This window comes from Oncorhynchus clarkii, chromosome 9, assembly GCF_045791955.1.
Source record: "Oncorhynchus clarkii lewisi isolate Uvic-CL-2024 chromosome 9, UVic_Ocla_1.0, whole genome shotgun sequence".
Lineage (NCBI taxonomy): Eukaryota > Metazoa > Chordata > Actinopteri > Salmoniformes > Salmonidae > Oncorhynchus > Oncorhynchus clarkii.
The window spans coordinates 61,168,525-61,196,353 of NC_092155.1; the positions used below are offsets into that span (position 1 = coordinate 61,168,525).

The following is a 27,829-nucleotide window of genomic DNA, read 5'->3' on the forward strand; positions in this document are numbered from 1 at the left end:
GAATGGTTCACTGCAGTTCATTTTGAAACAAATGGTAAATAGCCAGATTAATCAGCTTGTATTTAATGAGTAGCAAGGTATCTTACAAAGACAGCGTGACTGTCTGTTTTGCATGTTTTTAATTTCCACTACGTTTAATACTTTTTACTGTACTAATGTAAGAATTGTAACAGTGGGGAAGCTTGTCCAGTATGTACGCAAGACAAAAAATGACTTAATCAGATGTTGAGCTTCACTGCATGTTAGAGTTACATCTGTTTGTTATGTAACTGCTTTCACTGTGAACCACTCATTATTATTTAGTCTGTCAGCTTTGATAAAGTCAGTGGGGTTGTTGTAGGCCTTAAGAAACACAACTATGCGGGGCACTCATATAGAATTACCACTTTTCGTACAAAATGCAAATTCCTGTTCACTCTGATTCATCTCAGATCAAACAAGTGGAAAAATTAGGTGACTGCAGCCGAGATGTCATGTCCTGCACACCATCACCGCAACCCCTTTTTGAGAGAATGGAGATTTCTGACTGATTAGCTAGATTGACTCTGCTCATAAAATACTCCACACAAAACGCTGTATGCCAACACACAGTCAAACCACCTGCCAGAATAATTTGTTTTATGTTTATTTAATTTTAGGATTCACAGACTTTCCCCTTCCCCAAATAAATATATATTATCTGCATTTAGCAGGCATATGTTGGAAATTCTATCAAAAGGAACATATTTTGAAAGTTGTGAATTGAGGTTCCATAGCAATACTTTTCCACCTATCCTTGATGTTGTGCCAGAATTACTTGAGTTGCATCACAACTGCCTTTGTAATATTGGAATTATCTGAAACAGAAGTTCTCAGAGATTCTGTTGGTTCCGCTCTTTGGATCTGCTCAACAGATAATGCCAAAGGCAATTAAGGTCACCAAAGGTCATCAACCTGGAACCATGCTAACAGGAAAATGAAATATTCAGTCACAGTTTGTTGCGTCCAACTGTCCATTGTCCACTGTTGTTGAAACAGGTTTGTAGTTCTGAATGACACAGATACTAATATGACCTTAAAAGCAGAGACGATGGTTTACCTAATGTCATTACAGACTTCTGATATACTGCAAATCATGAGGTTCTTTTACCTGACCCATGGCATCCAGAGTGTCTGAACCTACTGACCCATTAGAACAAAAGGTATGCCAGTTTTGATTTACAATTTTGAAACATGAGTTAAATTTCAAACAATTATAACCAAGCACCAGACTGGTTGTTTCAACGTTTTGTAATAAAATTTGATAATTACAGCAACTTCCTCAAACATTTGTTTCACAGTTACAATAAGGTCATAATGATACTATAGATATGCTCTCTTATTACAAATACACGTCAAGGTCTACAGCACAGCAACACAATGGTCTGAAGGGAAACCAGGGCTACTTTACAGCCCAATTCTATCGGCAATGTATTGGAAATATGTCAGGAAATATTCAGCCAAGGTCTCTCTCTTCACCGGCACAGTATAACCAGATGAGTTGATGATGATTAGCTTTAATATGTTCATATCGCCCCCGCTACACAGATGTGAACATTGCATCATGTGTGGGATCATTGGGCACCTATTTTCATTAGTTCTAGTTCCTTGCCACATGATTTTCCTGGATAAATCCACTGCACTTAATAATAATAATAATAATACATGTTGTCTTTTATAAATATATTTAAATAGTTCAGTTAACACTTTTGTGTTTTGTCATCTTGTACAATTTAGTATTCTTGGTTGTTTGGGTTGACCAAATCAAATCAAATTGTATTTGTCACATACACATGGTTAGCAGATGTTGATGCGAGTGTAGCGAAATGCTTGTGCGACCAACTTGTAAGACATTGGACTCTAGCAATATTATCTTGTTTGCTGTGGTAAGAATGAGTGCAACAGCTGCTGAGGTACATACAGATGTCAGAAAATAATGATGAGTTAAGATGGGCCCATCATCTCTCACTGACACAGATACTGTCATGTTGGCTTGTGTGCCAGATTGCAACATATGATTCAACCAATACTTTTTGCCATTTTACTGTCAGTCTCTCCCTTCCTGGCCATCTCTTTCCACCTGGCAATCTCGCCATCCCTGTCTGTACGATTAGGGTAGGATGCAGTTCTGATGCAATACTAGAGGAAATCAGCCTGCAGATTGGCAGAGAGTTGACTGACAGTCACCTCGCCGTAGGTGGAGCCGGTCAGTATGCAGGCACTCCTCTGGGACGTGGTTCCTGTTTGGCAAGGAGCTCCATCCTCAGCACAGTGCAGACACGCCACGGGGCTCTCTGGCTGTCCGTATGAGATGCTCATTTCCTTGTTGTTTCTCTGGGATGGTTGTGATATGGATCCAAAGGGGTCTTTCTGTTCAGGCCGGGGGCTGCCCCTGCAGATCCTATTGCGGAATGTGGACGTGTCTCGGCAAAGACACTTGCGGAAGTTGGGTTTGCACAGCAGGTAGACCATAGGGTTATAGATGGTGGACGATTTGGCAAAGATGGCCGCCAAGGCGAATGCAGCAGGAGGCACGATGGTGGCATCACCAAATGCCGCCCACATGGCCACTATGGCGTAAGGGCTCCATGCACCAAGGAAACCGATGCATACTGCTACCGACAACTGTTCAGAAACACACATAATTAAAAACATTTCTGCATATATAAATAGGCATAAACATTAAATGAATGTTCAATATTACTTTACTTAAAGTCTGCCGGTATAATGCATTATAACTTTGCCACAGAACCTGCAAACTATACTTGTCTATCCACACATAGAATTGCATAATCCCTGAACTGTTGATGTTGTTGTTGTGAACTGGACTGATGACACAGGGATACCCTCTGACCTTGACAATGAGGCTGTGTGCATTGGTGGTTTTGGTTTGGGATGACACATGCTGCTGGACGGCCCGGCGAGAGCCGCGCACCGTCAGCAGGATGAAGGTGTAGGAGAGGAAAATTATGGTGCAGGGCAGAGTGTAGCAGAAAAGGAACAGGCAGACGATGTAGGACAGGGCTGACAGCTGGTGGTTGGGCGCGTGCCAGTCAATGCAACAGGCAGTGCCATAAGGCTCGGGCCCATAGTGTCCCCACTGTGTCAGGGGACTGATGGCGAACACAGAGGCGTAACACCACACAGCCACCACCAGGACGCAGGCATGGGACGAGGAGAACTTGTTACCTGGGGATGGAAAATGGGACAAAGGGGGAAAAGGAAGGCGGAGAAATGTGCATTTTGACATAAGATAAGATTGTGCTTTATTCATCTCTAAAGGGCAAATTAGTTAGCATCCGTTTTAACAGACTATTTCACCATCTCAGAGATTAACGCATTGACATCTAACTCACCATAGTTAGGGAAGCTGACTTTGAGGCAACAGATGGAGGAGAGAGCTGTGAGGTTGGTCAGGCTGCACAGACCAAACAGAACTCCACACATAGCATAGAACTGACAGGTGATCTCATCAAACAACCACCTACACAGTGGAGAGAGATGAGAGTTAGGCAGTATAAAATGTTATATTCCTTCATTATTATAACTCAGAATAACACAGAGAGAGATGAGAGTTAGGCATTATAAAATGTTATATTCCTTCATTATCATAACTCAGAATTACAGTGAGAGAGAGATGAGAGTTAGGCATTATAAAATGTTATATTCCTTCATTATCATAACTCAGAATAACACTGAGAGAGAGAAACAAGTATTTATAGTGTTCCATGAGCCAGAAGAGAGAAAGAATAGGACGAACTTGTGAGCGAATGCAGAGGGAATGGCCAGAGGGAATAAAGACAGGGTCATCCCAAGGTCGCTGATGGACAGGTTAATGATGAAGAACTCGGCCGGCTTCAAGGACAAGCGCTTACGATACGCAACAAGCATCAAGATGCCATTCCCCAGGAGAGACAGAACACCTAGAAGAGAAAGAGAATGAAATATGATAAAAGGACAACTGAAGACATAGATGAAGAATTATGAATGTGAAAATCGGAGGGTATACATCCAGGCATAAAAGCATATCCAGTACTCTGTGAATGGATTGATTGTATATGCCTTTTCTCTTCATTTGAGCTGCATGTGGCTGTGACTGGATGACTAGCTAGTTGGAATTGAATTGACTAAAATGTGAGAATTTGTTATGAATGGATAAACAGTGAGTAAATATGACCTCTTGTCAGTGAATATGAACTCACAGAATATGCTGTAGAGTGTGCCCATGAGGAAGTCAAGCTCCTTTGAGATTGTGGAGACAAACAGGGCTGTGTCTGAAGTATTTCCCATCTGGAGAAAGAGAAAGAAGGAGTGGAGGAGGGTGGACAGAAGGGAGTGTAACTGTTAGTCAGAGAACAGTAGCCCAGTTAATTGACAATTATGTCATCACGTAATGTTTGCTAGCGTTAATTACAGCCACAAGTTCTCTTTGAATCAACTAATTTAATAATCAGTGAATGTGTGATGAGGGAAAACATCAGAAAGTGGACAAAAAGATCATGAAGGTGAGCAACAACAAAGGATTCGCTACACTATTTTTGTTGTTCCATCTGGTCTACATTTATCTGCTTTGGATAAATATCAGAATTGGAAAGGTTTAAAGGCCCAATGCAGCCTTTTTACTATCAATATCAAATCATTTCTGGGTAGCAATTAATTACCTTACTGTGAAAGATTTCTGTTAAAATGGGTAAAAGTAGCTTTTTAGCTAAACACTATTTCTGAAGCAAGAATTTTGCTAGGACTGTTTGGGAGTGGTTTTAGTGGGGAGGGGAAAACTAGCTGTTATTGGAGGTTTGGAATGCTCTTTGTTATTGGTCTATAAAAAATGTACCGCATGGTGATGTCAACAAGGAAAGACAAAACTCCTGCCCATGCAAACCTGCTGATTTGATGGTCCTTAGTTGCTGGTTGAAAATACAATCTACAATCAGGATATAACACTGATCAAAATTGTTCACAATTGTACAGTGTTAGTTTCATCAGCTGTTGTACAATGTGATATAAAACACAGGGAAAAAACAACTTTGACTGCACTGGGCCTTGAAATGAATTGAAACAACAACTGGGTTGAGCACTGAACCAAGCCTTTTGTTAAGAGTTCGAATGTGTGCGCTTCAGCCAGTAGCTGTTGATTTCCATGTGGAGTATGTTGGGGTAGATGTGTTAAGGGGACTGTACAGTCTTGGCCAAAAGTTGTGAGAATGACACAAATATTAATTTTCACAAAGTCTACTGCCTCAGTTTGTATGATGGCAATTTGCATATACTCCAGAATGTTATGAAGAGTGTTCAAATTAATTGCAAAGTCCCTCTTTGCCATGCAAATGAACTGAATCCCCCCCAAATATTTCCACTGCATTTCAGCCCTGCCACAAAAGGACCAGCTGACATCATGTCAGTGATTCTCTCGTTAACACAGGTGTGAGTGTTGATGAGGACAAGGCTGGAGATCACTCTATCATGCTGATTGAGTTCGAATAACAGACTGGAAGCTTCAAAAGGAGGGTGGTGCTTGGAATCATTGTTCTTCCTCTGTCAACCACGTTACCTGCAAGGAAATGAGTGCCGTCATCATTGCTTTGCACAAAAAGGGCTTCACAGGCAAGGATATTGCCGCCAGTAAGATTGTATCTAAATCAACAATTTATCGGATCATCAAGAACTTCAAGGAGAGCAGTTCAATTGTTGTGAAGAAGGCTTCAGGGCACCCAAGAAAGTCCAGGAAGCGCCAGGACCGTCTCCTAAAGCTGCGGGATCGGGAACCACCAGTACAGAGCTTGCACAGTGAGGCAAAGACTTTTGGAGGATGGCTTGTTGTCAAGAAGGGCAGCAAAGAAGCCACTTCTCTCCAGGAAAAACAGCAGGGACAGACTGATATTCTGCAAAATGTACAGGGATTGGACTGCTGAGGACTGGGGTAAAGTCATTTTCTCTGATGAATCCCCATTCCGATGGTTTGGGGCATCCGGAAAAAAGCTTGTCCGGAGAAGACAAGGTGAGCGCTACTATCAGTCCTGTGTCATGACAACAGTAAAGCGTCCTAAGACCATTCATGTGTGGGGTTGCTTCTCAGCCAAGGGAGTGGGCTCACATTTTGCCTAAGAACACAGCCATGAATAAAGAATGGTACCAACACATCCTCCGAGAGCAACTTCTCCCAACCATCTAGGAACAGTTTGGTGACGAACAATGCCTTTTCCAGCATGATGGCGCACCTTGCCATAAGGCAAAAGTGATAACTAAATGGCTCGGGGAACAAAACATCGATATTTTGGGTCCATGGCCAGGAAACTCCCCAGACCGTAATCCCATTGAGAACTTGTGGTCAATCCTCAAGAGGCGGATGGACAAACAAAAACCCACAAATTCTGACAAACTCCAAGCATTGATTATGCAAGAATGGGCTGCCAACAGTCAGGATGTGGCCCAGGGAGAAAGGGAGAAAAAATTTATTAATTTTAAAATTAATCAGTCAATCCAGAAAATGTCGAGAACTTTGAAAATTTCTTCAGGTGCAGTCGCAAAAACCATCAAGCGCTATGATGAAACTTGCTCTCATGAGGACTGTCACAGGAAAGGAAGACCCAGAGGCTGCAGAGGATAAGGTCATTTGAGTTAACTGCACCTCAGATTGCTGCCTAAATAAATGCTTCACAGAGTTCAAGTAACAGACACATGTATTAAACTTAATTAGATGTATTAGACATGTAGTAGACGTATTAGATCATACACTGTTTACCAGGGGGCAGGGCTACCGACGTTAAGGCTAATCTGAAGATGGTGCTGGCTAAAGCTAAAACTGGCGAGTGTAGAGTATAGATATATTGTTATCCACGTCGGCACCAACGATGTTAGGATGAAACAGTCAGAGGTCACCAAGCGCAACATAGCTTCAGCGTGTAAATCAGCTAGAAATAGGTGTTGGCATCGAGTAATTGTCTCTGGCCCCCTCCCAGTTAGGGGGAGTGATGAGCTCTACAGCAGAGTCTCACAACTCAATCGCTGGTTGAAAACTGTTTTCTGCCCCTTCCAAAAGATAGAATTTGTACATAATTGGCCCTCTTTCTGGGACTCACCCACAAACAGGACCAAGCCTGGCCTGTTGAGGAGTGACGGACTCCATCCAAGCTGGAGGGGTGCTCTCATCTTTTCTACCAACATAGACAGGGCTCCTCTAGCTCCACAACGAAATAGGGTGCAGGCCAGGCAGCAGGCTGTTAGCCAGCTGTCACTAGAACAGTCAGTGTAGTCAGCTCAGCTTTCCCCATTGAGACCGTGTCTGTGCCTAGACCTAGGTTGGGCAAAACTAAACATGGCGGTGTTCGCCTTCGCAATCTCACTAGAATAAAGACCTCCTCCATTCCTGACATTATTGAAAGAGATCGTGATACCTCACATCTCAAAATAGGGTTACTTAATGTTAAATCCCTCACTTCAAAGGCAGTTATAGTCAATGAACTAATCACTGATCATAATTTTGATGTGAAACATGGCTTAAGCTTGATGAATTTACTGTGTTACTGTGTAACCTCCTGGTTACACTAGTGACCATATCCCCCATGCATCCCGCAAAGGCGGAGATATTGCTAACATTTACGATAGCAAATTTCAATTTACAAAAAAACCCAGACGTTTTCGTCTTTTGAGCCTCTAGTCATGATATCTATGCAGCCTACTCAATCACTTTTTTATAGCTACTGTTTATAGGTTTCCTGGGCCATATACAGCGTTCCTCACTGAGTTCCCTGAATTCCTATCGGACCTTGCAGATAATATTCTAATTTTTGGTGACTTTAATATTCATATTCATATATTCATATATATGGAAAAGTCCACAGACCCACTCAAAAGGCTTTCGGAGCCATCATGGACTCAGTGGGTTTTGTCCAACATGTCTCTGGACCTACTCACTGTCACAGTCATACTCTGGACCTAGTTTTGTCCCATGGAATAAATGTTGTGGGTCTTAATGTTTTTCCTCATAATCCTGGACTATCGGACCACCATTTTATTACGTTTGCAATTGCAACAAATAATCTGCTCAGACCCCAACCAAGGAGCATCAAAAGTCGTGCTATAAATTCACAGACAACACAAAGATTCCTTGATGTCCTTCCAGACTCCCTCTGCCTACCCAAGGACGTCAGAGGACAAAAATCAGTTAACCACCTAACTGAGGAACTCAATTTAACCTTGTGCAATACCCTAGATGCAGTTGCACCCCTAAAAACTAACAACATTTCTCATAAGTAACTAGCTCCCTGGTATACAGAAAATACCAGAGTTCTGAAGCAAGCTTCCAGAAAATTGGAACGGAAATGGCGCCACACCAAACTGGAAGTCTTCCGACTAGCTTGGAAAGACGGTACCGTGCAGTATCGAAGAGCCCTTACTGCTGCTCGATCATCCTATTTTTCCAACTTAATTGAGGAAAATAAGAACAATCCAAAATTTATTTTTGATACTGTCGCAAAGCTAACTAAAAAGCAGCATTCCCCAAGTGAGGATGGCTTTCACTTCAGCAGTAATAAATTCATGAACGTCTTTGAGGAAAAGATCATGATTATTAGAAAGCAAATTACGGACTCCTCTTTAAATCTGCTAATTCCTTCAAAGCTCAGTTGTCCTGAGTCTGCACAACTCTACCAGGACCTAGGATCAAGAGAGACACTCAAGTGTTTTAGTACTACACTGCTCAAAAAAATAAAGGGAACACTTAAACAACACAATGTAACTCCAAGTCAATCACACTTCTGTGAAATCAAACTGTCCACTTAGAAAGCAACACTGATTGACAATACATTTCACATGCTGTTGTGCAAATGGAATAGACAACAGGTGGAAATTATAGGCATTTAGCAAGACACCCCCAATAAAGGAGTGGTTCTGCAGGTGGGGACCACAGACCACTTCTCAGTTCCTATGCTTCCTGGCTAATGTTTTGGTCACTTTTGAATGCTGGCGGTGCTTTCACTCTAGTGGTAGCACGAGACGGAGTCTACAACCCACACAAGTGGCTCAGGTAGTGCAGCTCATCCAGGATGGCACATCAATGCGAGATGTGGCAAGAAGGTTTGAAGTGTCTTTCCACGTAGTGTCCAGAGCATGGAGGCGCTACCAGGAGACAGGCCAGTACATCAGGAGACGTGGAGGAGGCCGTAGGAGGGCAACAACCCAGCAGCAGGACCGCTACCTCCGCCTTTGTGCAAGGAGGAGCACTGCCAGAGCCCTGCAAAATTACCTCTTGCAGGCCACAAATGTGCATGTGTCTGCTCAAACGGTCAGAAACAGACTCCATGAGGGTGGTATGAGGGCCCGACGTCCACAGGTGGGGGTTGTGCTTACAGCCCAGCACCGTGCAGGCATTTGCCAGAGAACACCAAGATTGGCAAATTCGCCACTGGCGCCCTGTGCTCTTCACAGATGAAAGCAGGTTCACACTGAGCACATGTGACAGAGTCTGGAGACGCCATGGAGAACGTTCTGCTGCCTGCAACATCCTCCAGCATGACCGGTTTGGCGGTGGGTCAGTCATGGTGTGGGGTGGCATTTCTTTGGGGGGCCGCACAGCCCTCCATGTGCTCGCCAGAGGTAGCCTGACTGCCATTTGGTACCGGAATGAGATCCCCAGACCCCATGTGAGACCATATGCTGGTGCGGTTGGCCCTGGGTTCCTCCTAATGCAAGACAATGCTAGACCTCATGTGGCTGGAGTGTGTCAGCAGTTCCTGCAAGAGGAAGGCATTGATGCTATGGACTGGACCGCCCGTTCCCCAGACCTGAATCCAATTGAGCACATCTGGGACATCATGTCTCGCTCCATCCACCAACGCCACGTTGCACCACAGACTGTCCAGGAGTTGGCGGATGCTTTAGTCCAGGTCTGGGAGGAGATCCCTCAGGAGACCATCCGCCACCTCATCAGGGGCATGCCCAGGCGTTGTAGGGAGGTCATACAGGCACGTGGAGGCCACACACACTACTGAGCCTCATTTTGACTTGTTTTAAGGACATTACTTCAAAGTTGGATCAGCCTGTAGTGTGGTTTTACACTTTAATTTTGAGTGTGACTCCAAATCCAAACCTCCATGGGTTGATACATTTGATTTCCATTGATCATTTTTGTGTGATTTTGTCAGCATATTCAACTATGTAAAGAAAAATGTATTTAATAAGAATATTTCATTCATTCAGATCTAGGATGTGTTATTTTAGTGTTCCGTTAACAATGATGAAAATAATCATGGCCTCTAAACCTTCAAGCTGCATACTGGACCCTATTCCAACTAAACTACTGAAAGAGCTGCTTCCTGTGCTTGGCCCTCCTATGTTGAAGATAATAAACGACTCTCTACCACCAGATGTGTACCAAACTCACTAAAAGTGGCAGTAATAAAGCCTCTCTTGAAAAAGCCAAACGTTGACCCAGAAAATATAAAAAACTATCGGCCTATATTGAATCTTCCATTCCTCCAACATTTTAGAAAAGGCTGTTGCGCAGCAACTCACTGCCTTCCTGAAGACAAACAATGTATACGAAATGCTTCCGTCTGGTTTTAGACCCCATCATAGCACTGAGACTGCACTTGTGAAGGTGGTAAATGACCTTTTAATGGCATCAGACCGAGGCTCTGCATCTGTCCTCGTGCTCCTAGACCTTAGTGCTGCTTTTGATACCATCGATCACCACATTCTTTTGGAGAGATTGGAAACCCAAATTGGTCTACACGGACAAGTTCTGGCCTGGTTTAGATCTTATCTGTCGGAAAGATATCAGTTTGTCTCTGTGAATGGTTTGTCCTCTGACAAATCAACTGTACATTTGGGTGTTCCTCAAGGTTCCGTTTTAGGACCACTATTGTGTTTAATATATATTTTACCTCTTGGGGATGTAATTCGAAAACATAATGTTAACTTTCCCTGCTATGCGGATGACACACCCTCGCTAGAAGCTTGTGTTTCAGACATAAGGAAGTGGGTGGCTGCAAACTTTCTACTTTTAAACTCGGACAAAACAGAGATGCTTGTTCTAGGTCCCAAGAAACAAAGAGATCTTCTGTTGAATCTGACAATTAATCTTGATGGTTGTACAGTCGTCTCAAATAAAACTGTGAAGGACCTCGGCGTTACTCTGGACCCTGATCTCTCTTTTGACGAACATATCAAGACTGTTTCAAGGACAGCTTTTTTCCCATCTACGTAACATTACAAAAATCAGAAACTTTCTGTCCAAAAATTATGCAGAAAAATTAATCAGTGCTTTTGTTACTTCTAGGTTAGACTACTGCAATGCTCTACTTTCCGGCTACCCGGATAAAGCACTAAATAAACTTCAGTTAGTGCTAAATACGGCTGCTAGAATCCTGACTAGATCCAACAAATTTGATCATATTACTCCAGTGCTAGCCTCCCTACACTGGCTTCCTGTTAAGGCAAGGGCTGATTTCAAGGATTTACTGCTAACCTACAAAGCATTACATGGGCTGGCTCCTACCTATCTTTCCGATTTGGTCCTGCCGTACATACCTACACGTACACTATGGTCACAAGACGCAGGCCTCCTAGTTGTCCCTAGAATTTCTAAGCATTTTTGTGGAATGGTCTGCCTACCCATGTGAGAGACGCAGACTCTGTCTCAACCTTAAAGTCTTTATTGAAGACTCATCTCTTCAGTAGGTCATATGATTGAGTGTAGTCTGGCCCAGGAGTGTGAAGGTGAACGGAAAGGCTCTGGAGCAACGAACCGCCCTTGCTGTCTCTGCCTGGCCGGTTCCCACTGGCCGGTTCCCACTCTCCACTGGGATTCTCTGCCTCTAACCATATTACAAGGGCTGAGTCATTTGAGTGGGTTGAGTCACTGACGTGGTCTTCCTGTCTGGGTTGGCGCCCCCCCTTGGGTTGTGCCGTGGTGGAGATCTTTGTGGGCTATACTCTGCCTTGTCTCAGGATGGTAAGTTGGTGGTTGAAGATATCCCTCTAGTGGTGTGAGGGCTGTGCTTTGGCAAAGTGGGTGGTGTTATATCCTGCCTGTTTGGCCCTGTCCGGGGGTATCATTGGATGGGGCCACAGTGTCTCCTGACCCCTCCTGTCTCAGCCTCCAGTATTTATGCTGCAGTAGTTTGTGTCGGGGGGCTAGGTTCAGTCTGTTATATCTGGAGTATTTTTCCTGTCTTATCCGGTGTCCTGTGTGAATTTAAGTATGCTCTCTCTAATTCTCTCTTTCCTTCTTTCTTTCTTTCTCTCTCTCGGAGGACCTGAGCCCTAGGACCATGCCTCAGGACTACCTGGCATGATGACTCCTTGCTGTCCCCAGTCCACCTGGCCGTGCTGCTCCTGCAGTTTCAACTGTTCTGCCTATGGCTATGGAACCCTGTTCTGCCTTCTGGCTATGGAACCCTGACCTGTTCACCGGACATGCTACCTGTCCCTGACCTGCTGTTTTCAACTCTCTAGAGACAGCAGGAGCGGTAGAGATACTCTCAATGATCGGCTATGAAAAGCCAACTGACATTTACTCCTGAGGTGCTGACTTGTTGCACCCTCGATAACTACTGTGATTATTATTATTTGACCATGCTGGTCATTTATGAACATTTGAACATCTTGTCCATGTTCTGTTATAATCTCCACCCGGCACAGCTAGAAGAGGACTGGCCACCCCTCATAGCCTGGTTCCTCTCTAGGTTTCTTCCTAGGTTTTGGCCTTTCTAGGGAGTTTTTACTAGCCACCGTGCTTCTACACCTGCATTGTTTGCCCGCCACAGGAGTCGCTGGTGCGCGATGAGACAAGGACACCCCTACCGACCAAGCCCTCCCTAACCCGGGCGACGCTAGGCCAATTGTGCGTCGCCCCACGGACCTCCCGGTCGCGGCCGGTTACGACAGAGCCTGGGCGCGAACCCAGGACTCTGATGGCACAGCTGGCGCTGCAGTACAGCGCCCTTAACCACTGCGCCACCGGGAGGCCACAAAAAGGTACACTTCATAGGTACACTTTTAAAAAATCCAGAAAATCACATTGTATGATTTTTAAGTAATTAATTAGCATTTTATTGCATGACATAAGTATTTGATACATCAGAAAAGCATAACTTAATATTTGGTACAGAAACCTTTGTTTGCAATTTCAGAGATCATACGTTTCCTGTAGTTCTTGGCCAGGTTTGCACACACTGCAGCAGGGATTTTGGCCCACTCCTCCATACAGACCTTCTCCAGATCCTTCAGGTTTCGGGGCTGTCGCTAGGCAATATGGACTTTCAGCTCCCTCCAAAGATTTTCTATTGGGTTCAGGTCTGGAGACTGGCTAGGCCACTCCAGGACCTTGAGATGCTTCTTACGGAGCCACTCCTTAGTTGCCCTGGCTGTGTGTTTCGGGTCGTTGTCATGCTGGAAGACCCAGCCACGACCCATCTTCAATGCTCTTACTGAGGGAAGGAGGTTGTTGGCCAAGATCTCGCGATACATGGCCCCATCCATCCTCCCCTCAATATGGTGCACTCGTCCTGTCCCCTTTGCAGAAAAGCATTGCCAATGAATGATGTTTCCACCTCTATGCTTCACGGTTGGGATGGTGTTCTTGGGGTTGTACTCATTCTTCTTCTTCCTCCAAACACGGCGAGTGGAGTTTAGACCAAAAAGCTCTATTTTTGTCTCATCAGACCACATGACCTTCTCCCATTCCTCCTCTGGATCATCCAGATGGTCATTGGCAAACTTCAGACTGGCCTGGACATGCGCTGGCTGGAGCAGGGGGACCTTGCGTGCGCTGCAGGATTTTAATCCATGACGGCGTAGCGTGTTACTAATGGTTTTCTTTGAGACTGCGGTTCCAGCTCTCTTCAGGTTATTGACCAGGTCCTGCCGTGTAGTTCTGGGCTGATCCCTCCCTCACTACAGTGAGAGCTTGCATGGAGCCCCAGACCGAGGGTGATTGACCATCATCTTGAACTTCTTTCATTTTCTAATAATTGCGCCAACAGTTGTTGCCTTCTCACCAAGCTTGCTTGCCTATTGTCCTGTAGCCCATCCCAGCCTTATGCAGGTCTACCATTTTATCCCTGATGTCATTACACAGCTCTCTGCTCTTGGCCATTGTGGAGAGGTTGGAGTCTGTTTGATTGAGTGTGTGGACAGGTGTCTTTTATACAGGTAACGAGTTCAAACAGGTGCAGTTAATACAGGTAATGAGTGGAGAACAGGAGGGCTTCTTAAAGAAAAACTAACAGGTCTTTGAGAGACGGAATTCTTACTAGTTGGTAGGTCCGTCTCTCACAGTTGAAGTGTACCTATGATAATAATTACAGACCTCTACATGCTTTGTAAGGAAAACCTGCAAAATCGGCAGTGTATCAAATACTTGTTCGCCCCACTGTATATACAATATAGGTATTATGGACCGTATGTGGATAGAATATTTAGTATGTCTGCAGAATACGTAGGATGGAATGGTGTGTATATATACAGCAATAGTTGAATAGGATGGCATTGACTAGAATAGCATTGACTAGAATTTACATACAACTTTGCCAAATACATTTAAACTCAGATTTTCCCAATTCCTGACATTTAATCCTAGTAAAAGTTAGGATCACCACTTTATTTTAAGAATGTGAAATGTCAGAATAATAGTAGAGGGAATGATTTATTTCAGCTTTTATTTCTTTCATCACATTCCCAGTGGGTCAGAAGTTTACATACTCTCAATTAGTATTTGGTAGCATTGCCTTAAAATTGTTTAACTTGGGTCAAACGTTTCGGTAGCCTTCCACAAGCTTCCTACAATAAATTGGATGAATTTTGGCCCATTCCTCGTGACAGAGCTGGTGTAACTGAGTCAGGTTTGTAGGCCTCCTTGCATGCACACTCCTTGCACGCTTTTTCAGTTCTGCCAACAAATATTCTATAGGATTGAGGTCAGGGTTTTGTAATGGCCACTCCAATACCTTGACTTTGTTGTCGTTAAGCCATTTAACGTTAAGCCAAGTATTCTTGGGGTCATTGTCCACTTGGAAGACCCATTGATGACCAAGCTATAACTTCCTGACTGATGTCTTGAGATGTTGCCTCATTAGATCCACATCATTTTTCTGTTTCATGATGCCATCTATTTTGTGAAATGCACCAGTCCCTCCTGCAGCAAAGCACCCCCACAACATGATGCTGCCACCCCAGTGATTCACGGTTGGGATGGTGTTCTTCGGCTTGCAAGCGTCCCCCTTTCTCCTCCAAACATAACGATGGTCGTTATGGCCAAACAGTTCTATTTTTGTTTCATCAGACCAGAGGATATTTCTACAAAAAGTACGATCTTTGTCTCCATGAGCAGTTGCAAACCGTAGTCTGGCTTTTTTTGGCGGTTTTGGAGCAGTGGCTTCTTTCTTGCTGAGTGGCCTTTCAGGTTATGTCGATATAGGACTAGTTTTACTGTGGATATAGATAATTTTGTACCTGTTTCCTCCAGCATCTTTACAAGGTCCTTTGATGTTGTTCTGGGACATATTTGCACTTCATCTCTAGGAGACAAAATGCATCTCCATCCTGAGCGGTATGACAGCTGCGTGGTCCCATGGTGTTTATACTTGCATACTATTGTTTGTACAGATAAATGTGGTACCTTCAGGTGTTTGGAAATTGCTCCCAAGGATGAATCAGACTTGTGGAGGTCTACAATTCTTTTTCTGAGGTCTTGGCTGATTTCTTTTGATTTTCCCATGATTTCACGCAAAGAGGCACTGAGTTTGAAGGTAGGCCTTCAAATACATCCACAGATAGACCTCCAATTGACTCAAATGATGTCAATTTGCCTATCAGCTTCTAAAGCCATGACATCATTTTCTGAAATTTTCCAAGCTGTTTAAAGACAAAGTCAACTTAGTGTATGTAAACTTCTGACCCACTGGAATTGTGATACAGTGAAATAATCTGTTAACAATTGTGTGAAAAATTACTTGTGTCATGCACAAACTAGATGTCCTAACCGACTTGCCAAAACTACAGTTTGTTAACAAGAAATTTGTGGATAGTTGAAAAACGAGTTTTAATGACTCCAACCTAAGTGTATGTAAACTTCCGATTTCAACTGTACATATGAAATGAGTAAAACAGTATGTAAACATTATTAAGGTGACCAGTGTTCCATTATTAAAGTGACCAGTGATTTTATGTCTATGTACGTAGGGCAGCAGCCTCTGAGGTGCAGGGTTGAGTAACCGGGTTCTAGCTGGCTAGTGACAGTGACTAAGTTCAGGGCAGGGTACTGGGTGGATGCCAGCTAGTGATGGCTATTTAACAGTCTTATGGCCTTGAGATAGAAGCTGTTTTTTTGTCTCTTGGTCCTAGCTTTGATGCATCTGTACAGACCTTGCCTTCTGGATGATAGCAGGGTGAACATGTCAAACTCGGGTGGTTGATGTCCTTGATGATCTTTTTGGCCTTCCTGTGACATCGGGTGCTATACGTGTCCTGGGGGGGCAGGCAGGGTGTCCCCGCTGATGTGTTGGGCTGACTGCACCACCCTCTGGAGAGCCCTGCGGTTGCGGGTGATGCAGTTGCTGTACCAGGCGGTGATACAGCCTGACAGGATGCTCTCAATGATGCATCTATAAATGTTTGTGAGGGTCTTAGGGGCCAAGCCTCATTTCTTCAGCCTTCTGAGGTTGAAGAGGCACTATTGCGCCTTCTTCACCACACTGTCTGTGTGGGTGGACCATTTCAGATTGTCAGTGATGTGTACGTTGAGGAACTTGAAGCTTTTCACCTTCTTCACTGTGGCCCCATCAATGTGGATGGGGGCGTGCTCCCTCTGCTGTCTCCCTCCAGCATACCTCCTTATTTGGTTTGAGGTTATGTAGGTACCAAGCATCGCTCTTTAGGGGTTTGAGGTTATGTAGGTTACCAAACATCCCGCCTTATGGGCTTGAGGTTATGTAGGTTACCAAGCATCCCTCCTTATGGGTTTGAGGTTATGTAGGTTACCAAGCATCCCTCCTTATGGGTTTGAGGTTATGTAGGTTACCAAGCATCCCTCCTTATGGGCTTGAGGTTATGTAGGTTACCAAGCATCCCTCCTTATGGGCTTGAGGTTATGTAGGTTACCAAGCATCCCTCCTTATGGGCTTGAGGTTATGTAGGTTACCAAGCATCCCTCCTTATGGGCTTGAGGTTATGTAGGTTACCAAGCATCCCTCCTTATGGGCTTGAGGTTATGTAGGTTACCAAGCATCCCTCCTTATAGGTTTGAGGTTATGTAGGTTACCAAGCATCCCGCCTTATGGGCTTGAGGTTATGTAGGTTACCAAGCATCCCTCCTTATGGGTTTGAGGTTATGTAAGTTACCAAGTGTGCTTACTTTTCTAGGGCATATATAGTAACTGAACTTGAATAAAGGATATGATGAAGTTTATTGCCTATCAGATTATTAACTATCTATAAATAACTGACCCGTTTATAAGCTATTTATAACCCCTTTATAAAGTACATCCTAATATGAAGTGCTACGTGCCCAGTCTGACAGACAGCAAAGTCAATAGGGAACTGTGTTAAAAATAAACCTTTAGGTCACCTTTCAATCGTATAGGGAGCGTCCTTGAACGTGTTGCCATGTTCCAATCAGTATTTTAATATCTTACACAGCAAGACATAATTACGTCACCACAACTCTAGGAAATGCTTCTAATGTATTACAACATCGGTGCCGTATAAGGAAGGCTATAATAACATAGTGATTCTCAGAAATTGAGTCTGGTAGGAGGAACACTACACAACTCATTACTCCGTACATTTCCCCTTGACCTGAATATCAATTTCCAATAGACTGACATTATGTTCCACAGGATTGCATAACAACCCTATGAGATATGTTCAGGTACATGTAGGCTATAATGTTACGCGGATGCTTGACAGACCATTAGCAAATGGGTTGGTTGTCTGAATTTGCTGGTCGTGTCATGACAACGCATGGAACTGTGTATGTTTAATGTATCAGTCATATTTCACCTTCATGAATTTGTGGGTGAAAAATGTGAATTTAAACAAACATGTTAAGTCACACCTACCTATATCTTTAATTTCATCTCAAGTCAGTTTAGTGTTTATCTAGTGACTCACTTGGGTACTTGAGCCAGGGGTAAATTAAACCATGTGTGCCATAACTATTAACCATCACAAGAAGGTTTTCTTTATTTAAACCACACCAAGCACCAAGATCATTGAGTTCACATCATTGGCCTACTTAACATTCAAATGTTACATACAACGGAGACTGAGGGTGTTCTTTCAAAGACAGAGACAGCCAGGCTTTGCTACTCTAACAAAGACACCAATAAGAACTCCATCATGATACTACTTCAAAAAGACCCTCTCACTCACGTCTCATCCCAGGCGCCGTCTGACATTAATATTTCATCTCTTGTTTTTTTTAAATTTAAGGCAAACAACCAAAACCTCTCGGTCCTTTTTTAACATGTTGAATATACAGTAGATTGGAAAGCTTCATTACAGACCAATGTGACGTGTGTCATCCCTTTCAAAACTCATAGCAGCAATACAGAAATATCAATAGATATTTGGCAGCGATTACTGCTATGAGTCTTTCTGGGTAAGTCTCTAAGAGCTTGCACACTTGAATTGTACAATATTTGCACATTATTCCATAAAAAATTATTCAAGCTCTGTCAAGTTGGTTGTTGGTTATTGCTACTTTCTATATTTAATTACCAATAAATGTGCAAAGATTTTGAAAAACACTTTTTCATTATGGGGTTTTGTGTGTACATGGGTGATAACAAAAAGAAGATTTAATCCATTTAGAATTCAGGCTGTAACACAACAAAATGTGGAAGTCAAGGGGTCTGAATACTTTCTCAAATCAAATCAAATTTTATTAGGCACATGCACCGAATACAACAAGTGTAGACTGTACAGTGAAATGCTTACTTACAAGCCCCTAACCAACAATGCAGTTGAAAAAATACGAATAAGAGCAAGAAATAAAAGTAACATTTTGTTAAAGAGAAGCAGTAAAATTACAGCTAGACTATATACAGGGGTACAGGTACAGAGCCAATGTGCGGGGGCACTGGTCAGTTGAGGTAATTGAGGTAATATATACATGTAGATAGAGTTATGGCTATGCATAGATAATAACAGAGAGTAGCAGCGGTGTAAAAGAGAGAGGGGGTGTGGGGGGGGGGGGGGGGGGGTGGCAATGCAAATAGTCTGGGTAGCCATTTGATTAGATGTTCAGGAGTCTTATGACTTGGGGGTAGAAGCTGTTTAGAAGCATCTTGGACCTAGACTTTGCACTCCGGTACCGCTTGCCGTGCAGTAGCAGAGAGGACAGTCTATGACTAGGGTGGCTGGGGTCTTTTTAGGGCATTCCTCAGACACCGCCTTCTATATAGGTCCTGGATGGCAGGAAGCTTGGGCCCAGTGATGTACTGGGCCGTACGCACCACCCTCTGTAGTGCCTTGCGGTCAGAGGCCAAGCAGTTGCCATACCAGGCAGTGATGCAACCAGGCTCTCGATGGAGCAGCTGTAGAACCTTTTGAGGATCTGAGGACCCATGCCATAATCTTTTCAGTCTCCTGATAGGGAATAGGCTTTGTTGTGCCCTCTTCACAACTGTCTTGGTGTGATTGGACTATGTTAGTATGTTGGTAATGTGGACACCAAGGAACTTGAAGCTCTCAACCTGCTCCACTGCAGCCCCGTCGATGAGAATGGGGGCGTGCTTGGTCCTCATTTTCCTCCTTTTCCTGTAGTCCACAATCATCTCCTTTGTCTTGATCATGTTGAGGGAGAGGTTGACGTCCTGGCACCACACAGCCAGGTCTCTGACCTCCTCCCTATAGGCTGTCTCGTCGTTGTCTGTGATCAGGCCTACCACTGTTGTGTCATCGGCAAACTTAGTGATGGTGTTGGAGTCGTGCCTGGCTGTGCAGTCATGAGTGAACAGAGAGTACAGGAGGGAACAGAGCACGCACCCCTGAGGGGCGCCTGTGTTGAGGATCACCGTGGCGGATATGTTGTTGCCTACCCTTACTACCTGGGGGCGGCCCGTCAGGAAGTCCTGCATCCAGTTGCAGAGGGTGTTTAGTCCCAGGGTCCTTAGCTTATTGATGAGCTTTGAGGGCACTATGGTGTTGAATTCTGAGCTGTAGTCAATGAATAGCATTCTCACATAGGTTTTCCTTTTGTCCAGGTGGGAAAGGGCAGTGTGGAGTGCAATAGAGATTGCATCATCTGTGGATCTGTTAGGGCGGTATGCATATTGGAGTGGGTTTAAGGTTTCTGGGATAATGGTGTTGATGTGAGTCATGACCAGCCTTTCAAAGCACTTCATGGCTACAGATGTGAGTGCTACGGGTTGGTAGTCATTTAGGCAGGTTACCTTAGTGTTCTTGGGCACAGGGACTATGGTGGTCTGCTTAAAACATGTTGATATTACAGACTCGGACAGGGAAAGGTTGAAAATGTCAGTGAAGACACTTGCCAGATGGTCAGCGCATGCTCGCGGTACACATCCTAGTAATTCGTCTAGCTCTGTGGCCTTGTGAATGTTGACCTGTTTAAAGGTATTACTCACATCGGCTGCGGAGAGTGTGATCACACAGTCGTCCGGAACAGCTGGTGCTCTCATGCCTGTTTCAGTGTTATTTGCCTCGAAGCGAGCATAGAAGTAGAGACCGCCCTTGCTGTCTCTGCCTGGCCAGTTCCCCTCTTTCCACTGGGATTCTCTGCCTCGAACCCTATTACAGGGGCTGAGTCACTGGCTTACTAGGGCTCTTTCATACCTTCCCTAGGAGGGGTGCGTCACTTGAGTGGGTTGAGTCACTGATGTGGTCTTCCTGTCTGGGTTGACGCCCCCCTTGGGTTGTGCCGTGGAGGAGATCTTTGTGGGCTATACTCGGCCTTGTCTCAGGATGGTAAGTTGGTGGTTGAAGTTATCCCTCTAGTGGTGTGGGGGCTGTGCTTTGGCAAAGTGGGTGGGGTTATATCCTTCCTGTTTGGCCCTGTCCGGGGGTGTCATCGGATGGGGCCACAGTGTCTCCTGACCCCTCCTGTCTCAGCGTCCAGTATTTATGCTGCAGTAGTTTATGTGTCGGGGGGCTAGGGTCAGTTTGTTATATCTGGAGTACTTCTCCTGTCCTATCCGGTGTCCTGTGTGAATTTAAGTATGCTCTCTCTAATTCTCTCTTTCTTTCTCTCTCTCGGAGGACCTGAGCCCTAGGACCATGCCTCAGGACTACCTGACATGATGACTCCTTGAAGAGAAGAGGACTGGCCACCCCACATAGCCTGGTTCCTCTCTAGGTTTCTTCCTAGGTTTTGGCCTTTCTAGGGAGTTTTTCCTAGCCACCGTGCTTCTACACCTGCATTGCTTGCTGTTTGGGGTTTTAGGCTGGGTTTCTGTACAGCACTTTGAGATATCAGCTGATGTACGAAGGGCTATATGAATACATTTGATTTGATTTGAAGTAGTTTAGCTCGTCTGGTAAGCTCGTGTCACTGTGCAGCTCTTGGCTGTTCTTCTCTTTGTAGTCTGTAACAGTTTGCAAGCTCTGCCACATCCGACGAGCGTCGGAGCCGGTGTAGTATGATTCGATCTTAGTCCTGTATTGACACTTTGCCTGTTTGATGGTTCGTCGGAGGGCATAGCGGAATTTCTTATAAGCTTCCGGGTTAGAGTTCCGCTCCTTGAAAGCGACAGTCACTGTGGGGACGACGTCATCGATTCACTTATTGAATCCATATCCAGTCTGTGCTAGCAAAACTGTCCTGTAGCTTAGCATCTGCTTCATCTGACCACTTTTTTATTGACCGAGTCACTGGTGCTTCCTGCTTTAATTTGTACTTGTAAGAAGGAATCAGAAGGCTTCAGATTTGCCAAATGGAGGGAGAGGGAGAGCTTTGAACACATCTCTGTGTGTGGAGTAAAGGTGGTCATGCTGATAAAAATTTGGTAAAACATTTAAGTTTCCCTGCATTAAAGTCCCTGGCTGTTAGGAGTTCCGCCTCTGGATGAGTGTTTTCCTGTTTGCTTATGGTGGAATACAGCTCATTGAGTGTGTTCTTAGTGCCAGCATTGGACTGTGGTGGTATGTAGACAGCTACGAAAAATACAAATGAAAACTCTCTAGGTAGATAGTGTGGTTTACAGCTTATCATGAGATACTCTACCTCAGGTGAGCAAATCCTCGAGACTTCCTTAGATATCATGCACCAGCTGTTGTTTACATATATGCATTGTCAGCCACCCCTTGTCTTACCAGACGCCACTGTTCTCTCCTGCCGATACAGCGTTTAACCAGCCAGCTGTATGTTGATAATGTCGTCGTTCAGCCACGACTCCGTGAAGCATAAGATATTACAGTTTTTAATGTCCCGTTGGTATTTTAATCTTCCTCGTAGGTTGTCGATTGTATTTTCCAATGATTGCACGTTAGCTAGTAGAATGGAAGGCAGGGGGGGTTTATTCGATCACCTACGAATTCTCAGACGGCAACCCGACGACCTCCTTCCTCTTTTCTCCGTCGTCTCTTCACGCAAATGACAGAGATTTGGGCCTGTTCCTGGGAAAAGCAGTATGTCGTTCACGTCGGGCTCTTCGGACTCGTTAAAGGAAAAAAAACTTCTGCCAGTTCGTGGTGAATAATCGCTGTTCTGATGTACAGAAGTTATTTTCGGTTATAGGAGATGGTAGCAGCAACATTACGTACAAAATAAGTAAAAAAAGAAACAACGCAAAAAAATTATCATAAAATCACAATCGGTTTGGAGCACGTAAAACGTCAGCCATCTTCTCTGGCACTGGAGACTTCTGAAGGCACATGTCTATATACTGTATATCAGGAAATGTACATAGTGATCTCGTACATGTCAATATCAGACTGGGAAGAATTAACGTTTGCGATCTCCCCCTATCTGCAAGCATGACCAATGGCAAAACACCTTATTGATATGTAATTTCAGTCAACCAATAGGAATACATAAACATCACATATATATTTCTGCAGTGGGAAGTGGAATCATAATTAACCTTTGTTACATGAGTACAGCACAAGTGTGATTGTGTGTATGTGTGCGTGTGCATCCATGCATGCATGCTTGTCACCACATTAGAAAGCTGAATGACCACTGGTAGACCAGCTGAATTGCAGCGCTGGTCAACTGTGGCTGATCTGATGTTGTGTGGGCCAGCTGAACTGTGCAACAGCTAATGGTCAGCTGTAGTTAACTGGCTGCCCTGGATAGTGACTGACACAGTTGCATCCCAATTGGCACCCTACTTCCTATTTAGTGCACTACTGGGCCCTTGTCAAAAGTAGTGCACTATATAGGAAATTGTTTATCATTTTAGACGTTGCCACAGAGCCAGTTTAGACATCCAAACCAAACTTAGATTGGCCTGCACACATATTGAAAATCAATGATTTACAATTGACACACTACTGTGTTGTTTTTCATAATGTATCTATGCCTTCCTGTATCTCCCTATATGTGTCTCTAGTCTCTACCTGTTTGAACACAGCTGTTGGCTGGATGTCTGTCAAACGTTCCCTTTTCCCCTTCAGGTAAATTGATTCAGTCTGACGTAAGACTCCACTTTAATGAGAAATGTCGCTCAAACAGTGTGATTGTTTTGACTCAGCAGAGATAACTGGGGAATCAGTGCCTGTTGAAGCATGGTGGTGGCCGTGTACAGTGCAATTTTGGTTGTGAGGCATTCGCCGCATGAATGAGCATGTGAGCGGTGACACGATTATGCTTGCAGAGCATCCATAAAAAAACCTTGCCAAGACCTTCAAACGGTGTCTCCATCTTGGCTGTAGTTATAAAAGAGCTACAGCTCAGACGGTAATCATATGATACGGTCCATCTGGATGCCTTTCATTTTGTTTTCACTTGCATTAGAATGGATCATTGCATTTTGGAGGTCAAAGCCAGTTATGATGGTTGGTTTTGAATATGATTGATGGGGTTATTGTTGACTAGAGTGTTGACTATAGGCCAGCAAATGCTGCGACTGCATGTAGCCTATACTCAGCTGGAAATTGGTGTCTGTCAGCATATGAAAAATATATATGCAGTTATTGTATGTAGTCGCGTTAGTCATAGTCATGAATCTAAATATGACCCGGAGCGTGGGTCAACCCTCTGGTTGCCTAGTATGCAGGTGGTGTGATGTCTCTTTTACGTTAGATTATTATAAACACATGATTTGAATGGGCTTTACGATGTAGTAGGGCCTACCTTATCTTATCAGCCATAAAAAAAACGGCCTCCTCTTCCTCCTCTCATCTAACAAATGCTCTCCTCCTCCTCATCTCAAAAACAGCCTCCTCTCATACCACTGAGTCTCTCAAGCCTCTCAGTCATGACTGGGTGCTAGTGCTGGAAAAGTTGTCACAAAGATTGCAATGATATGGTTTCTCCCATGTGGATCTTCACGTGCAATTTCAGGTTATTATTCTGCTTGAATCCTTTGCCAGTGGACAGTGGAGAGGTCAGATGTTGGGGGTTCACTGAATCAGTGCCCCACTTATCTTTGGCAATATCACCCATATTGAGGTCCCGAAGAGGTGAGGAGTGGATTTTCTTTCTACCGAGAGGAGAGGTAATGTTTTGTTTTGTAGTCAGGGAGACTGCAAGGGTTATGCAGCATTCACAGTTAGTTATCCACATTCACAGTCAATAAGCGTGTAATGGTTTTATTCATGTTTGTGAGCAGACATTATGTAAGATTGGAGCATGCAACTGTCCATGAAATCTAAAAGCTAGTACTAACATCTGCCATTACGTTTTTCATTTATGAAATATGCAATCTACAAAAGTCCAGCTAGACACAGTCCATTGTTGCCTTGATCTAATCAGTAGAGACCCACAACACAGAACATCTAAATCTACTCCAGATAGTGCTTCAACCTTATTGGATAACATCCAGTTATATTAACTTATGCATGGACACATACAGCACTGCTGACACACTTTTGAATCCTGCTTTTTCAGCCATTCCCCTGACAACAATATTACATCAGGTGATATGTCACAAACACTTAATTATAGCAGTACCAAACTAACCATTATAAACTGGGTCATTCGAGCCCTGGAGGCTGATTGGCTGAAAGCCGTGGTATATGAGACGGGTATGATGCAAAACTACATGTTTACTGTTCTAATTACGTTGGTAACCTGTTTTTAACAGCAATAAGGCACCACAGGATTTATGGTATATGGCCAATATACCACGGCTAAGGGCTGTATCTAGGCACTCCGCCTCGCATCGTGCCTAAGAACAGCCCTGAGCTATGGTATATTGAACATATACCACACCCCCTCGGGCTTTATTGCTTAAACTATAACATCTTTGAGAGAGCACAAGAAGGTAGACAGACAGACAGACAGACAGACAGACAGACAGACAGACAGACAGACAGACAGACAGACAGACAGACAGACAGACAGACAGATGGAGAGAGCGAGCTGCATCAGCAACAGTGATACCCTGAACCAGCATTGTAATCCTCTAATCCCCAACACTGAACTGACAGTAGACCGACAGGATCCGCCATGCAACCAGCCCCACACCCTGCCTAAAGCCCCACACCATGCAGCCCCACACCGTGCCTTTCTATGGAACCTACCTTCCAGGGAGGAGATGTGTGTCCTCAGATAAACTCATGGAGGCCAGGCGGAGAGAAGAGCAGGACAGAGCTCCTACCCGGCTACACGGGAGACACTGGACCCTAGCTAGGTCACTCACACTGCAGAACCCCAACGGTAGCCCTGTTGCCTCTTCCTCTTCTGACACATAAACACTCACAACGCAAACATCCAGCCAGGAATGCATTAACAGAGACAGGCACACACTCACTCATTCACACATACATACACAGACAGACAGTGCATCTGCCTGCACACATTTCCTTGGAGATGCAGTGGGTCCTCGTAGTGTAGCCAGGAAGAAAAGCCCAGGGTGATGCCAATCCAACCAGAGAACCAGAGAGAGAGAAATCAGAATAACACTGACTGGGAGGCTCTGAGTGTCACGAATGAAACAAAGTACCACCGTCCCCTTACCCCTTTCTCTTTCTCCCCCTTCTCCAAACAACTCTCACTCGCTCGCTCTCCCTTCCCCTTTCTCCCTCTCGTTCTTGCTGACTCCCTCACTCTCTTTTTCTGACTCTCTCCATCCCCCTTTCTCTCTTCTTCCCCCTCCCCCTCTTCTTCCCCCTCTCCCCCTCTCTCTCCTCTCAGCCTTTCGCCTCTCTTTCTCTCTCTCTCTTTCCCCCTCTCTTTCTCTCTCTCTCTTTCCCCCTATCATTCTACCCCCTCTCTCTGTCCCTCTACATCTAGCTGTTTACTACTCCCCCTCTCTGTGTGACGGCATATTTTCCTGTCTGTTTACAACCCTACTGTATCTCGCTCACTTGCATCAACATTTCCTGTTTTTTAAACACCTCAAAATGACACCATCAGACAGATACTTATACAGTGCCTTGCGAAAGTATTCGGCCCCCTTGAACTTTGCGACATTTTGTCACATTTCAGGCTTCAAACATAAAGATATAAAACTGTATTTTTTTGTGAAGAATCAACAACAAGTGGGACACAATCATGAAGTGGAACGACATTTATTGGATATTTCAAACTTTTTTAACAAATCAAAAACTGAAAAATTGGGCGTGCAAAATTATTCAGCCCCTTTACTTTCAGTGCAGCAAACTCTCTCCAGAAGTTCAGTGAAGATCTCTGAATGATCCAATGTTGACCTAAATGACTAATGATGATAAATACAATCCACCTGTGTGTAATCAAGTCTCCGTATAAATGCACCTGCACTGTGATAGTCTCAGAGGTCCGTCAAAAAGCGCAGAGAGCATCATGAAGAACAAGGAACACACCAGGCAGGTCCGAGATACTGTTGTGAAGAAGTTTAAAGCCGGATTTGGATACAAAAAGATTTCCCAAGCTTTAAACATCCCAAGGAGCACTGTGCAAGCGATAATATTGAAATGGAAGGAGTATCAGACCACTGCAAATCTACCAAGACCTGGCCGTCCCTCTAAACTTTCAGCTCATACAAGGAGAAGACTGATCAGAGATGCAGCCAAGAGGCCCATGATCACTCTGGATGAACTGCAGAGATCTACAGCTGAGGTGGGAGACAATCAGTCGTATATTGCACAAATCTGGCCTTTATGGAAGAGTGGCAAGAAGAAAGCCATTTCTTAAAGAAAAAGTGTAGTTTAAAGTTTGCCACAAGCCACCTGGGAGACACACCAAACATGTGGAAGAAGGTGCTCTGGTCAGATGAAACCAAAATTGAACTTTTTGGCAACAATGCAAAACGTTATGTTTGGCGTAAAAGCAACACAGCTCATCACCCTGAACACACCATCCCCACTGTCAAACATGGTGGTGGCAGCATCATGGTTTGGGCCTGCTTTTCTTCAGCAGGGACAGGGAAGATGGTTAAAATTGATGGGAAGATGGATGGAGCCAAATACAGGACCATTCTGGAAGAAAACCTGATGGTGTCTGCAAAAGACCTGAGACTGGGACGGAGATTTGTCTTCCAATAAGACAATGATCAAAAACATAAAGCAAAATCTACAATGGAATGGTTCAAAAATAAACATATCCAGGTGTTAGAATGGCCAAGTCAAAGTCCAGACCTGAATTCAATCGAGAATCTGTGGAAAGAACTGAAAACTGCTGTTCACAAATGCTCTCCATCCAACCTCACTGAGCTCGAGCTGTTTTGCAAGGAGGAATGGGAAAAAATGTCAGTCTCTCGATGTG

The 27,829-nt window shown here is 44.2% G+C and overlaps 1 protein-coding gene across 1 annotated transcript; it reads right to left on the bottom strand.

Annotated features, from left to right (window-relative positions):
- Positions 1 to 1,854: 1,854 nt before the first annotated feature.
- Positions 1,855 to 26,074, bottom strand: LOC139417326 (opsin-5-like). The gene is made up of 6 exons (XM_071166594.1): positions 25,669 to 26,074; positions 4,221 to 4,308; positions 3,779 to 3,941; positions 3,375 to 3,502; positions 2,873 to 3,207; positions 1,855 to 2,643 (listed from the first exon to the last, which is right to left on the bottom strand). Exons 2-6 carry the CDS (start codon positions 4,306 to 4,308, stop codon positions 2,158 to 2,160), a joined length of 1,200 nt encoding a protein of 399 aa, XP_071022695.1. The 5' UTR covers positions 25,669 to 26,074; the 3' UTR covers positions 1,855 to 2,157.
- Between the last annotated feature and the right edge of the window lie 1,755 nt (positions 26,075 to 27,829).

Coding starts and splice junctions, on each gene's coding strand:
- LOC139417326 (XM_071166594.1), bottom strand. CDS start 4,308: ATGGGAAATACTTCAGACACAGCCCTGTTTGTCTCCACAATCTCAAAG. Junction 3,503..3,778: donor CCCTCTGCATTCGCTCACAA/GTTCGTCCTATT, acceptor TCCACTGTGTAG/GTGGTTGTTTGATGAGATCA. Junction 2,644..2,872: donor CACACAGCCTCATTGTCAAG/GTCAGAGGGTAT, acceptor GTTTCTGAACAG/TTGTCGGTAGCAGTATGCAT.